Here is a 14434-nt window from a genome sequence, read left to right on the forward strand (position 1 = left end):
CACTTGGGTGGCTCAACCAGCTAAGCATCTGACTCTTGATTTGGCTCAGGTCATGATCTCAGGATTGTGTGACGGATCCCCAGGTCAGCTCCACGCTGGGCAAGGAGTCTGCTTGGGGTTCGCTCTCTCCTGCTCCCTCTGCCCCTCCAATCACACCCACCTCCCACTCTTTCTCTTTCTGTCTCTCTCTAAAAAAAAAAGAAAAGAAAAAAATGAATGTTGGACACAGCATCTCCCATGGTATAGCTGTGCCCTCTAGGTGTGTACTACGCAACACAGACCTGGAGCCCTGCGTCCTTTGGTGTGGAGCCAGTGATTAATAAGAACTATGTAATTGGCTCTTTCTCCTCCTATAAGGTCACATTCTCACACACACACACACACAATCCTCCCCCCCCCAGAGCTCACCACTGCAAGGTCACCTTTTCACTGCGTCGGTTTATATCCATATAAATTCTCATATTGACCTGGGGATTAAAACTGAATACATTCATACATTTTTAGAAAATCTACAAACCAAATATGCAACCTTAGTGTTTGCTTGGTGACTATTGGTACATATTGCTGGACATAAAATGATAATCATCACAAATGGCCAGTGCCTGTGTAAGAATCAGACATGCAATTTGGTTCGCTCTGTCCATGCTGGACACGAGCACTGGCTTCCAGAGCCAGTGGATCCCAAAAGCCAATTTACAAACTCTTCTTGAGTATTAACAGTCCCAAAATGTCACAGCTCAGATTCACTTATATGCAGGAGAAACCTGTTGGCATTAAATACCACTGGATGGAAGCGCTTAAATCATAAGATCTGCACATGTTAAAGGAACACATCTCAATACTGACAGAGGAAATGTTAGTCTGCTGCAAGTAGGCTTTCTAGGGGCTGGGCTCAGCCACTTGGCCTAAGCCAGAGAGAATGTGGTGCCGTGGTGCTGTGGACACAGCACACAAAGATTTCCCGTGATGTGAGTGTGGCACTTGCGTCAGCCCCTCAAAGGAGGGCCCTGTGCTCCCCACAAAATACACTGCTATCTAGTCTTTCTGGACATATCTTATTCAAGGGAAATTATTTTAAGCCATATTTAATATAAACATGATTTCAGGATTTGGGTAGTCTCTGGGGCTTTCAGAAAGCCTTCATCTGTCCCTTTTCCTGCGGCTCCCCAAAGAATCACGCTATCACTTCCCCCATGCCTGAAATTTCCTCCCCAAACTTGTCTGCCTGTGACACATCTTTGCGCCCCTCCTAACTCACCCCGAATCTGCTGTCTGCCAACAAAGCCTAAAGGAATCAATGCTCATCTATGTGCACCTCAAAGATCTCTGATACTCCAGGTTTTCCTGCAATGGGAGAGTCTATTTCTCGTACCATCCACTTACAATATCCAGACTCCTAGATTTTTTTTTTCTGTTTTGTCCTGTTGTGAATTCAGCAAATAGAAACCTCTTGTCCTCACCTGTTTATACCCATCATTAGATGGTGAGTTCCGAGGACAGTATCTTTCCTATGCACCGGGATCAAGCCTGTCCTCGACCTGGAGGAGGTGTCTGGATGAGTAGAGGGCCCCTTTCCCACGAGCATGTTGCCATGTGAGTGCTTCCCCAGCAGGTAAACCTAACTTCCTGTGGCATCCAGGCCACCTCCCGCACCGTTCTGCATCTTGGCTTCTTGGGTGAATTTGTGCCATTTCTGCTTGCTGAAATTGCACCTGTTCCTCAAAGTGGCTTCCCCCATAGCCCTTCCTCTACCAGCCTCTTGCTCCTGCCCCGGCTTTCTCTCTTTTGTGATTCATTAATCCCGACTTTTTATTAAAGGCACTTGGTATTTATCTTATTTATTCCTCTGATTATAAATTCCTGAAAAAGTAGACTTGCATCCTATTAACCTTTACATCCTATGCCATATTTCCTGAGGAATTAAATGAGTATCATTAGATAATATTCAGAAATATAGACAGAAGTGCTTGTGGCTGGGAGAGTATCGTGACATTTATCTCCCAGCCACCGATGATGCATACAGAACATGCGAAGGTTAGCATGGGCTGTTTCCAAATATTTTACCTTCCCTGGTATCATACCACCTAAATTTTATTTTTTTATTTTTTTTAATTTTTAAATTTTATTTATGATAGTCACACAGAGAGAGAGAGAGAGAGAGAGAGAGAGAGGCAGAGACACAGGCAGAGGGAGAAGCAGGCTCCATGCACCAGAAGCCCGACGTGGGATTCGATCCCGGATCCCCAGGATCGCGCCCTGGGCCAAAGGCAGGCGCCAAACCGCTGAGCCACCCAGGGATCCCCATACCACCTAAATTTTACATGGAAGATTGTATAGCAAAGATCAGGGGTTGGGGGGGTGCATACATTTCTTACTCTAATACCGTCTTTCTGCTGTAATGTAAGCATCGCCATAATCGGCTGTTCAAATGCTTTACATGGATCTATCATAAAATACCAGGCATTTGAAGAATATTTTCCAATTTTATTCCCTAAGAACTATGAAAAAACACGGCCTAACTGCATTATTTTGAATCATGTCACCTAGCCATTTTAACCACATGAATGTCACCATGATATTACACACGCAAAATAATTCATCTCCTCGGAGGTCATCATAGTACGGCAAAGGCAAAGTTATTCCAAATATTGGCAAAACAATCTAATAAAAAAAAAGATCATGTTCTTTGCATGAGAGACATCTCAATCTATCGCTGACATCTCAAATACTACACGTTAAAGAGGCGGCAAAGTGGGGGAGATGAGGCCTTGTTACGTGTGAAAAAGTCTAAATGATATAAATGTTATCAAAAGATGGATGTTATTTCTCCAGCAGGAGGGCTGGGTTACAAATGCACCACCTCAGCCGGTCTGCGTGCTCTCTGTTGGGTTCAGTGTGAACTACCACAGAGCAGATAAACAGAAGAGAATAATTATGAGAGCGTGGGGATCATAAAACTTCCCTGATGGATTAGAAGGTACCTGATGAATTGATGCGGGGTCAGTATTCTCGGGGCTGGATTCTCCAGGCCAGGGAGACGCGTAGAACTGCACAGGCGGTAAATGAGAACAAGTCCTCGGTAATGTGCAGAACCTGGGGAGACCTGGCGAGGCCCCAGTAGCAAGGCGAGGACGCTAGTGCTGAGTAAGTGTGGGCCGAGCTTTATGACAAAGGTACTCTGGGGCCCACAGGCTTCGCTTTGCCTGGGGCCGAGCTACCGTGATGCCCACGCACAGGGTGGTCCAGCCCCCCCTGGGACGTCCTGCCTCAAAGGTCCTGGCACAGAATCCACACTAGCAGGTGCCAATGCAGCATGGGCTCGGGGCTGGAATGTGTGGCGGAGACCACCCTCCATCTCCTTGAACACGCTCTCCTGCAGGTACAGGCTCCAGCTTCCCACTGTCCGAGCGCTTCCGTCTGAGCGCCCAGCCACGTCCGCTGCAGCGACCGTCAGAGCAATCTGGCACCGTCTTCCCTGCTGGAAATCACTGGAAACAACCACAGTGCTACCACTGGAAATACGGTCTGCATTCCACAGAAATAGAAGCAACATCTCAGGCAAACATTTTTTTTCCCCCAGCAACCATGAAAATCAACAAGATACTATCAAAGTATTTCACCTTATAATGAAAAGCATCCGGGATGTGAAATCAGGGAGGCTCAAAGGCTAAAAGAATCCTATGGAAAAACCTACCGAGCAGGCAACTGCCCTCTGTGTGAACTCCACGTTGCATTTTGGGGCAGATCAAACAGGTGAAAAAAATGGTTAAAGGGAAGGGACTTCTTATATGTAGTCTGAAAATTATTTTTCTGCACAGTGTCTGCAAACAGACGGATGAAAGACACATCACTAATGTCGTTAGCATCACTGGCCTTTGCCTTTGGTACATTTATTTAATTCATTTTTTTCTTCCTTCCTTCCTTCCTTCCTTCCTTCCTTCCTTCCTTCTTCTCCTTCCTTCCTTCCTTCCTTCCTTCCTTCTTCCTTCCTTCCTTCCTTCCTTCTTCTTTCTTTCTTTCTTTCTTTCTTTCTTTCTTTCTTTCTTTCTTCTTTCTTTCTTTCTTTCTTCTTTCCTTCTTTTTTTCTTCTTCCCCTGTCTACCCACTGAGGCCTGGTTAAAACTTAGAGATCTCAATACAGGTTCTGATGGTTGCCACTACCCATCAATCATGGCTGACACTTGCATATAAAACAATTTACCAAAATTAGTGTATTCCATCTTTCATTTTATAACATTTAAAATATTTGAAAATAGCTGTTAGGCACTTCTAAACTTTTCTCTCCACCATACTGATGATCACAAGTCTCCAAACATTCCTCAACTATCATGGTTACCGGATCCTTCACCCCAGCATATGCCGCTTCATTGCCACCCATTTAAATTATTTCACTGAAGTGAAGCCATCGTTCTGGGCATGGGCTTCCTAGACTAACGAAGAGGTGGGTCCTGTTCACGAGGTCTGGGCACCATCAGCTCAGGGCGCCAGTGCACAGATGAGCCTTCTGTTGTCCAAAACACCAAGCCCTTCCACGTGCCCTAGGATTTCATAATTTTCTCCTTATCATGTACATTGGGAGGTATTTTATTTTTCATTCTGGGTGAAATTTTCCATTGATCCCATAATTTTTATATTTGTGTTGTTTATCATTGAAATTGCAAAGATCATGAATCTGTTGTTAAATGTTCTCACTCTTTCAGCTGGTATTATTATGTCCCTACCATAGATGTGAAAAGAAGTCTTAGGATGGTCTAGAATGAGGGAGGAAACCATTTACCCAGAAGCTTTCTTTCTGGGGCACCTGGGGGGGCTCAGCAGTTGAGCGTCTGCCTTCAGCTCACAGTGTGACCCCGGGGTCCTGGGATCGAGTCCCACATTGGGCTCCCTGCCTGGAGCCTGCTTCTCCCTCTGCCTGGGTCTCTGCCTCTCTCTCTTTCTCTCTCTCTCTCTGTTTCTGTGTGTGTGTCTCTCATGAATGAATAAATAAAATCTTAAAAAAAAAAAAACAACAGCAACAGAAAAGAAACCTTCGATCACGTCAACTCAATAATCGACATCATCGTCGGTAGCCCCACCGGCAGTTGTGAAAAGACAACATATGGTCCACATTACACTTTCTTGACTGTAGGAGTTAACATAGAAAATTCTGATCTTGCTGAGAATTTAGAAGCACTGTTTCTAAAGAGTATTTTTAAACACCCACCTAAGAGCAATGGCAAAGATGGATCCAGAAATCACATTAGCTCTTAGTAAACATGCATCACCAAAGATCTTACACGTAATAGTTGGTTTTCAGCTCTGTATTATCAAACTATTAGATCCAAAGTTTCTGCCAGCTTGCTTCTTTCCTTTTTGTGTAAAAAAAATCACACCAGACACTTAACCTAACTCTGCAGAGCTTCCTGTTAGTAACGTCCCACGGGGGCACTGCCAGCGATTTGGCCTCCTCCTCCTGGGTCCCCTCAACCACATCACTGAAACCCTAAAGTTCTCTCGGACAGACTCCTTTTCTCTCCTAGGATCCAATTTCTACTATAAAACCATGCTCCACCCTCTGCACACCACAATTCTTGACGCGGAAGATGGAATGAAGAGGCGGCCGAGCCTGTCTCCTTTAGGTCACAGGCTGTTTTGATACCAACCACAATGAGTGAATTTGGTTATTTCAAACATAATTTCTGCATGGTCCTTACGTTTTCATGGCCCTGAATCTTTTCATTGCTCCCTGCTCCTGGCGGATCTGCCCTTCGCATCACGGACCTTCATCTGTATTCCATTTGCTTAGTACATCCTAGGGTAGTTGCTTTGCTGGCAAATTGAGTTTCTTGCAAAGCAGCTCGTGTAACTGTCTCTGATTTTTGGGTAGCTTCCCATTTGCTCCTCAATGGCATAATTTGTTCTCAAAGTTAAAGTTTTGGGAGGTTGTTCTGTTTAGGGGATGCCTCCTTTTTAAAGTTGAAGCCATGGGATTATGTCAATTATTTTCTGGATTTTTTTTGGAAAATATTCTTAGTGACTGCCTCTGCCTCCATTCTCATTATGTCTTTTTTTTTTTCCTTCCAGCACCATGCAGTCTACTCTAATAGTGTCCAGAAGAAACTGAAGGTCACCCAATATCATTCATTGTGGTAAAAATCCAGATTTTCCGGAGATCCTGACCATGGAAATGGACAAAGGAATAATTCAAATGACAAGAAATGGAAGGAAAATACTGCCAAGTCTGGTAAGCAAGAAGTCTGGAAGCAGCACAGAATGAAGGACAAGGTTAGCCACGTGTAACGACTAAGGCACAAACCCCATTTGATGGCATGTGCTTTGGGGTAAGGTCTAGTGCAGCACCTGGGCTCATTTCACTTGTAGTTAAATATCTCATTGGCCAGAATTAACAGCATCTTACACAGCCTCTTTTATCCTATCTTGCTTTTGAGAAATATAATTATCGGCAAAATAACACAAAACTTGCTCAGATACACTAGTTACATACCCTAAAGTTAAGAAGCCTGTGTTCTATGGTCAAATTGCCTGGGTTTCCAATCGGTTTGTGATGCCAGTGATTTTACAACGTTAGACAAATTCCTAAATTGTTCTAAGTTATTTCTTATTGATGAAAGGGAGTGATAAGTGCTTCCCATACTTTCTAATGAAGATTCGGTAAAATGGAAAAATGCCTTGTATATTTTTGATTATCACTAAACAATATCATTCAAATTATTATATTCAAATAAGGTGTCTAGGTAATATTCAGACTACGGTGGTATTAGCTATCTACTTTATCCAGTACCCGCGCCAGATTGGAGCCTCCCTTCCCTTCATCCATTAGGCCACTGTAGGATTTTCTCTAGCACTGAGTTTACCTCTGTTCTCTGTTACCTGTGTGTTTGCCTTAGCTGTGTCTCTATGGGTCCCCCGGACATAGGGTCCTACGAGTGACTCTCTATTATCTACACATCACACTCTATTATTCAGGAGAGGAGATGCCTTTCATTGCCATAGTCCATGCACAGGCATGCCTCATTTTATTGTGCTTTGCAGATATTGCATGTTTATAAAAATGAAGGTTGTGACAACCCTGCACTGAGCAGGTACGTTGGTGCCATTTTTTTTCCCAAAAGATTTGCTCACTTCATGTCTCTATGTATCATTTTGGTAATTATAATATTTAAAAACTTTTCATTAGTATTAGAATTGTTACGGTGATCTGCGTTCGGTGATCCTCGCTGTTACTGTTGTAATGGGCCTGGAGCACCACCAGCCATACCCATACGAGACCATGAGCTTCCGTCATACGTGTTGCTTATGTTCTGAACGCTCTACTGACCAGCCATTCCCCTGTCTCACCCACTCTCCTCCAGCTTTCCTACTCCCTCAGATAGAACGATATTAGAATTCGGGGAATTAATAACCTGTAATGAGCTCTAAGGTTTCAAGTGACAGAGTCACACATCTCTCACTTTAAATCAAAACCTAGAAATGACTAATATTACTGAGGAGGGCATGGTGAAAACCTTGACAGGCCAAAAACAAGGCCTCTTGTGCCAAATGGCTAGCCAAGTTGTGAGTGTGAAGGAAAAATCCTCAAAGAAAATTAAAAATGCTGCTTCAATGAGCACACAAATAATAATAAAGTGAAACAGCCTTATTATTGCTGATATGGACAAAGTTTGAGTAGTCTGAATAGAAGAATAAATCAGCCACAACATTCCCTTACGCCAAAATTTAGTCTAGAACAAGGTCTGAGCTCTCAGTTCTAGGACGGCTGGGAGAGGGCAGGAGGCTGTAAGAAACATCTGAAGCAGCAGAGGCTGGGTAGCGGGTTTGAGGGAAGAAGCCTCCTCCACCACGTGAAAGCACAGGTGACGCAGCAGGGGCTGATGGAGAAGCTGCAGCAGGTCCTCCGGAAGGCTCAAGAGTTCAGGAAGGTGGAGGCTACGCTCAAGCCCAGATCTTCAGTGTAGACCCGACAGCCTTCTGTTGGAAGAAGATGCCATCTGGGACTTTCACAGCCGGACAGAAGTCAGAGCCTGGCTTCAAAGCTGCAAAGGACAGGTGCGGACTCTCCTGCGAGGGGTAACGCAGCTGGGGACTGCAGATGGGAGCCAGGGCCCACCCACCATTCTGAACGTCCCAGGGCCCTTCGGAATGATGCCACATCTACTCTGCCCGTGCCCCATACATGGAACAACACGGCCTGCGTGGCGGGACATCTGTTTACAAGCACTTCACTGAATACGAAACCCACTGCGGAGATCAAATGCTCAGAGAAAAGGATTTCTTTCAAAATACCGCTGCTCACTGACCGTGCACCTGGTCACGCAAGGGCTCTGAGGGAGACGGACAATGAGATTAACGTGGTTTTCATGTCTGCTAATGCAGCATCCATCCTGCAGCCCATGGATCAAGGAATCATCTCAACTTTCAAGTCTTATTATTGAAGAAATGCATTTCATAAGGCTACAGCTGCCACAGATGATGACTCCTCTCATGGATCTGGGCAAAGTAAACTGAAAACCTTCCAGAAAGGACTCGCCATTCTAGATGCCGTTAAGAACACCCACAATTCATAGGAAAGGGGTCTAAATATCAACAGAAACTGAAGTTTGGAAGAAACAGATTCCAGCCCTCATGGATGACTCTGAGGGTCCAAGACTTCCTGGAGGAAGTCACTGCCCATGGGGTGAAAGGAGCCAGAGAACGAGAATCAGAAGTGGATCCTGAAGATGAGATTGCATTGCTGTGCTCTCACGATCAAACTTGAACTTATAGATGAGGAGCTGCTTCTTAGGGATGAGCGAAGCAAGTGGCTTCCTGAGATGGAATCCACTCCTGCAGAGGATGCTGCGAAGATTGTTGGAATGACAACAAAGGATTTAAAACATCACATAAACTTAGTTGATAAAGCAGCCCCAGGGCTTGGGAGGATTGACTCCACTTTGGAAGTTCTACTGGGAGTAAAACGCCATAAAACAGCCTTGCATACCACAGAGACACTGTGGAAGAAGAGTCAATCAGTGCAGCAAAGGTCAGTGTCGTCTTATTTTTAGAGATTGCCACAGCCTCCCCAATGCAAGCACTCATCACCCTGATCAGCTGGCAGCCTTGAAACCTGAAGCAAGACCCTCCACGAGCAAAAAGATTACAACTCACTGAAAGCTCAGGTGGTGGTTAGCAGGTTTCGGCAATAAACTACTTTTGACTTAAGACATACACATCTCTCAGACAATGCTATTGCACATTAATAAACCACATTATCGTGTAAACATGACTTTTATATGCACTGGGAAACCAAAAAAGTCATTGGACTCACTTTATGGCAACATTTGCTTTATTGTGTTTTAGAACCAAATCCACAATCTCCCCAAGGTACGCCTGTATTAGGAATTAAACTTTCACGTCTCAGTGGTCGCTGTGAAACTGTATCTACTGACTTCTGAAATCTTTATGCTAAATTTATTACACATTCTTTACTCATTGGTTTATAAACATATGTGGCTCTGTGTCACATCTAATTCTTTTTTAATAGTTTTTCTTTCATATCCTCTGCCTCTTTCAATGTTATTATTCTTTATATTTTAGATCCAGGTTCTACAATAGTAATGCTTTATGCATTATTTTCCAGACACGTTTCATCCTCTTTATTTTCAATTTAAACTCCTTCTGAAAACTCCCTCTCCCCAAAGCCTCTAAGACATACTGAATCACACTGAAGCCATACTTCTGGGCACATTGGCCCAGCCATCCAAGCAACATGTTGCTCAATGTTTTTTTCTCTCTCTCTTTTCTTTTTTTTTTTAAGAATTAATTTATTTATTAATGAGAGACACAGGGAGAGGCAGAGACATAGACGGAGAAGCAGGCTCCATACAGGGAGCCCGATGCGGGACTTGACCCCGGGTCTCCAGGATCACGCCCTGGGCCAAAGGCAGATGCTTAACTACTGAGCCATTCAGGTGTCCCTTGCTCAACGTTTCTACTTCAAAGTCCTACCTTCGGTCAGAAGACACCACAGAAAAGGTGAAGGATTACTTGGGATCAGTAAGACCCCAGCAGACCCCATGATAGAGTAGCTACAGAAATTGGACGTGCCACTCAAACCCCCTGAGGCCACAATAACTCTCCTACCTAAAGAGACTACTCAGCAGCACAAACCTAATCAAATGTAGGTTGTCATTGCTTTCCATCATCACGATCATAGCAGAGACGCAAGTTTCTTAGATCACCTGGTTCCCCTCTGTAGTGTTTGCTGACATGAACAGAGAAGACCTACCCCAAAATAGCACTGCCTTAAGAAGAGTGGTACCCAATAACCAGACATCTCATAAGAAAGTTTGGGAAAGCACAGACAGTCTCAGAAGCGCTAGCCACCCTCAACGCAAAGCCCACACATAGCCCGAGGAAGTTCTGCAGTCTACGGAAGACCGTACTGACCACGCTCACCAAGAATGTGTGTAGACACACACGTAGTACGTGAGCAGCTTTCACGTCGGGATGACAGTGATTTCAAGAAAGCAGGTGCCGTTCCATGGATAAGAGGGAGCAACACTTTGTGGCCATTGATTTTCTCCAGAATTACTACTTTAGTTTCATTCTCTCTCTGCCCCCCCCACCCGGTTCTCCTAAGTATTTTTTCAAATTATCTCAAATAATAAGAATAGATTTTTACTATTAAAAATTTACTGGTCCTGGCTTCATTCCTGAAGTGATTCCAGCTGACAGAGAGTCAGAGGCTTAAACTTTCCAGGTTCTATAGCTTTTGAGTGATCAAAATTACTGAGATCCCAGAAAGAGGTCAAAGGATGAAAGGCACCTGACATGTTTTTCAAATTACTCAGAGATCTAAAGGAGCATTATGAATCAAAATACCTTACACTGCCTATCCAACAACTTCCTCATGTCTATTCACAAGATTTTTTCAATGAAAAAAATTTTCAATTCAATTCTTAAAAAATATCATGCAGATAATTTACGCCTTGGGTGCAAAGGAAGAACAAATCACTGTACACACATTCCATTTGAAGTAATTCATTGTACTTACATTGATTGATCTTATTCTCTTCCACTTACTGACACAATTTAAAAAGTTGTAAAAGATAAAGTCTGTAATATATATGAATATCATTGTGTGTGTGTGTGTGTGTTCTAGAATCATGATGGCATTAAGTACAGTGATAGCCTCAGCACTCTGTAAAATAGTTAAGTCACTTAAGGCAGTATGGGACTTTCATTTATTGGTCAGATTTAAAAATAGATCCCTTCAGATACTTATGGAAGAAGTCCTAGTGTGAAGTGGACCATTGAAACCCGAGGTAGGATTTAGTAGCTCTACAGGAGCATTTATAACAAAAAGTGTTACACTTTGCCCAACTGCACTATATTTTTAGGGCTCACATGAATGAAATAAATGCCAGATGATAGATGAATTTACCCAGACATCGAGTTTCCGTGCCACTCCAGAGTCCGTTTGCCAAGCACTCTCTGACATGAGACCCCACAAGGGTGTAGCCCGTGTTGCACGTAAATATGGCTGTGGCTCCGTAAACCGTCAGTGTGCCAATCTTGTTACCATTTGGGGGAAAGGAGAGGCTTCCGCATGAGATCACTAGAAGGAAACAAAAAGTGCAGATTATTCTTTTGCTTAAAAATGACAAAATCTGCAGTCTTGATGTTTATTAGGGGCAGGGATCTGCTTAGAGTTAGGTAGGTCACCCACACAGGAAGCTTAATTTTCCTTCTCCTACACTTGAGAATGTGAGCATGCAGAGCAGATTCCAAAACCATGTGGTGTGTAGACATAATCATATACGCAGGCTGGTCAAAGGCACGGGCTGCCTGCCCGCCCTCCTGTGTGCGTCAACCATGAGAATCATGTGACCATCATCGGACACGGGTGTGGCCAGGAGGAATTAAGGAACAGGAGTGGTCTTCTGCGAGTCAATTAGCTGCCACACAAAACTGAGGAGGATGCCTTCAATGGAAGGCTTGAGTTCGTTGTTGCTTTCAATGACCTACATGCTTCCCTGGGATCCTGCGCTCCATATAAATGCTGACTATGTGGGACATGTGGAGCCTTTCTGAAAATTAAAAAAAAGAAATAGAAAATCCAGGCCTTCAGTGGTTGCAGCTGGGGAAACCGCACATCCCCTGCATACACCTGTTTTCCCAGCCTGATCATTAACAGAGTCCACTTTCAACCACAACTTGACTCTAGTTGGGGAGATATAGTCAGTGATCACATTCATTATTGCTACTTACTGCAACACTCAACTCCCCGCTCTCCAAACCCAGAAATGTTTGAGCACAGAAAGTCTATGGAATCTCAGAAAGAAGAAGAAACCGTAAAGTCATCATGGCTGACTGCTTTGCAGAGACTTACGTGTTTGAAGGCTACTCTAAGAAGATGGTGAAGGAGTTCTTGCCACACTAAGTGCACTATCATGCACAAGGGGCTCAGGGCAAAGGTGGCAAGTAGCTAAAAATTATAGAGTTTCTAGGAATAGTAAACTGATCAGAGGCAGTAAAACCGTGATTAAGAACCTGGATTCTGGCTGTAGGCTACTCAGGTTCAACCTTATCTATACCTTTACCTCCTCCAAAGCTCTAGGCTCTCATTAGTTCCTCTCTAAGAACTGATAATGGACCTGCCACGCAGAATTATGCACTGGATTCAAAGAGAGGACACACGCAAATAGTTGCACAATGACTTGCAGGGGATCAGGGCTCAGTCAGGGTTTACTAGCGCGAGGTAGATCTGGGAGCTCCTGGTGTAGGAATGAGTTATGGATAGCTGGGGCTAGGCAGGGAAAGATAAGGGAAAGGCCCAGAGTCGGGGTCCCATAAATCCCAAGGACACCAAATGGTCCAGAGTCAGGCTCCTACCCATCCCAAGGAAACAGAGATAAGACAATAAAAACAGAGAAGAAAGTAAACTAGGCTCCTAGCTCTGAGGTATTAGGGAGTATCTTCCTCTGACGGTTACCAGACAATCCTGAAGGTTCACCAGACCCCCGAACAGCCATATGACAATCACTTGAGACAGCACAAAGACATCTCAGGGCCTTGGGTTCCCTGGTTAGGTTCCCAATAAAAGGCCCTCAGTGGCAGCCCTGTCGGGACCCCTCTCTTCCCTGAGAGCTCTCTCTGTATCTTTGCTTAGTAAACTTCTGTTCCTTTACTCATGCTCCTGTGTCCACGGGATTCATTCTTCAGCTCCGTGAGACAAGCACCGAGTGCCCCCTGAGCTAGTCTGAGCTGAATCAGTGTGAACACCTTTACTGATACCTTGAGTGAAGACAAAGTTCATGGGTGTGCCATTTAGATCGGCCTTTTGAACTGGGCTGATCTTACCTCTGAGGTTCATAACTGTGGTTCCATTTCAAACAGACCGACACGGCCAAGTGGTGTGTGTCTGGGGGTGGGGCGGGGGGTGTGCTGCTCACCAGAACTCAGATAGTTCAGCTCTGGCGTAGGTCGTGATCAGAATGTTACCGTTGTTGACTTACTAGCTTCTGGGGTCCCTAACCTCTAATATGGTTATATCCCATGCATTTGGTACTATTGCTAACATGTTTACTGTACTAAATGTTAATGAATTCCAAAAGAATTATATATATATATATTATATATAATATATATATATATATATATATATATATATATATATATATATTTTTTACAATTTATTACTAACTTTTCATTGGGCCTTTGCCAAACATACTGTGAACTTCACCTTGAGTTATGGTATTTAGAGATCCACGCATAGCTGTTTAGGATCACGGGACCATGGTTTGAAACTTCCGCACTGGTCAGAAATGTGTTAACCTCAGCAAGGAGGCCTGAGCACCTCTCCTTAGAGGTCTTAACACACCGTCAGTGGAAGTGGAGGGCTCGGGCTGCTTTGCCTCTGTCCTATTCTTTCAGCCTCTACTAACATATCCTGGGAGTGAAAATGTTTTAGGTCTGTCCTCCACGAAGGTTCACTAGACTGTAAAGAAGAACTAATAGAGTAAACTCTTAGCTCTTCAGCAGCTGGATACTGGGGCCTCAGATGGTGGAGGCAGGAAACCCAATACAGTAACGAGGATAGCAGCTCTAATTTAGAAAAGCTACTCTAATTGAAAGGGAGAATTCCCAACACACTCATGCACACAAACATGCACACACACTTTGTCAAACATCAAACATCCAAGGTAAAACCTCATTTCCCTGTTCTTTTCTCCCTTCAAGTTTTCAAAATGAATTGTTTGCCCTTTTCCTTTCCATTAAAAACATATTCACGCACACGGTCTCAAGTGTCTCCTCTGCGCTGTCACACAGAGGATGCTCGGCTGGAGGCACCCCGCCTGCCCCCACCCCCCCGGCTCTCACTGCTATCAGGGATCACGAGCCATGTGTCTCTCTCCCCAGGGAAGCCTCCTTCCTCTTGTCTTCATTTCTAGCA

At 44.1% G+C, this 14434-nt stretch overlaps 1 protein-coding gene across 1 annotated transcript in view; it reads right to left on the reverse strand.

Moving 5' to 3' along the window:
* Positions 1-14434, reverse strand: part of CSMD1 (CUB and Sushi multiple domains 1) — a 1869885-nt gene that overhangs the window by 61193 nt on the left and 1794258 nt on the right. Inside the window, 1 exon segment of the mRNA XM_055335505.1 lies at positions 11423-11596. Coding sequence (XP_055191480.1) covers positions 11423-11596 — 174 coding nt within the window.

This window comes from Nyctereutes procyonoides, unplaced genomic scaffold (assembly GCF_905146905.1).
Source record: "Nyctereutes procyonoides isolate TBG_1078 unplaced genomic scaffold, NYPRO_anot_genome, whole genome shotgun sequence".
NCBI lineage: Eukaryota > Metazoa > Chordata > Mammalia > Carnivora > Canidae > Nyctereutes > Nyctereutes procyonoides.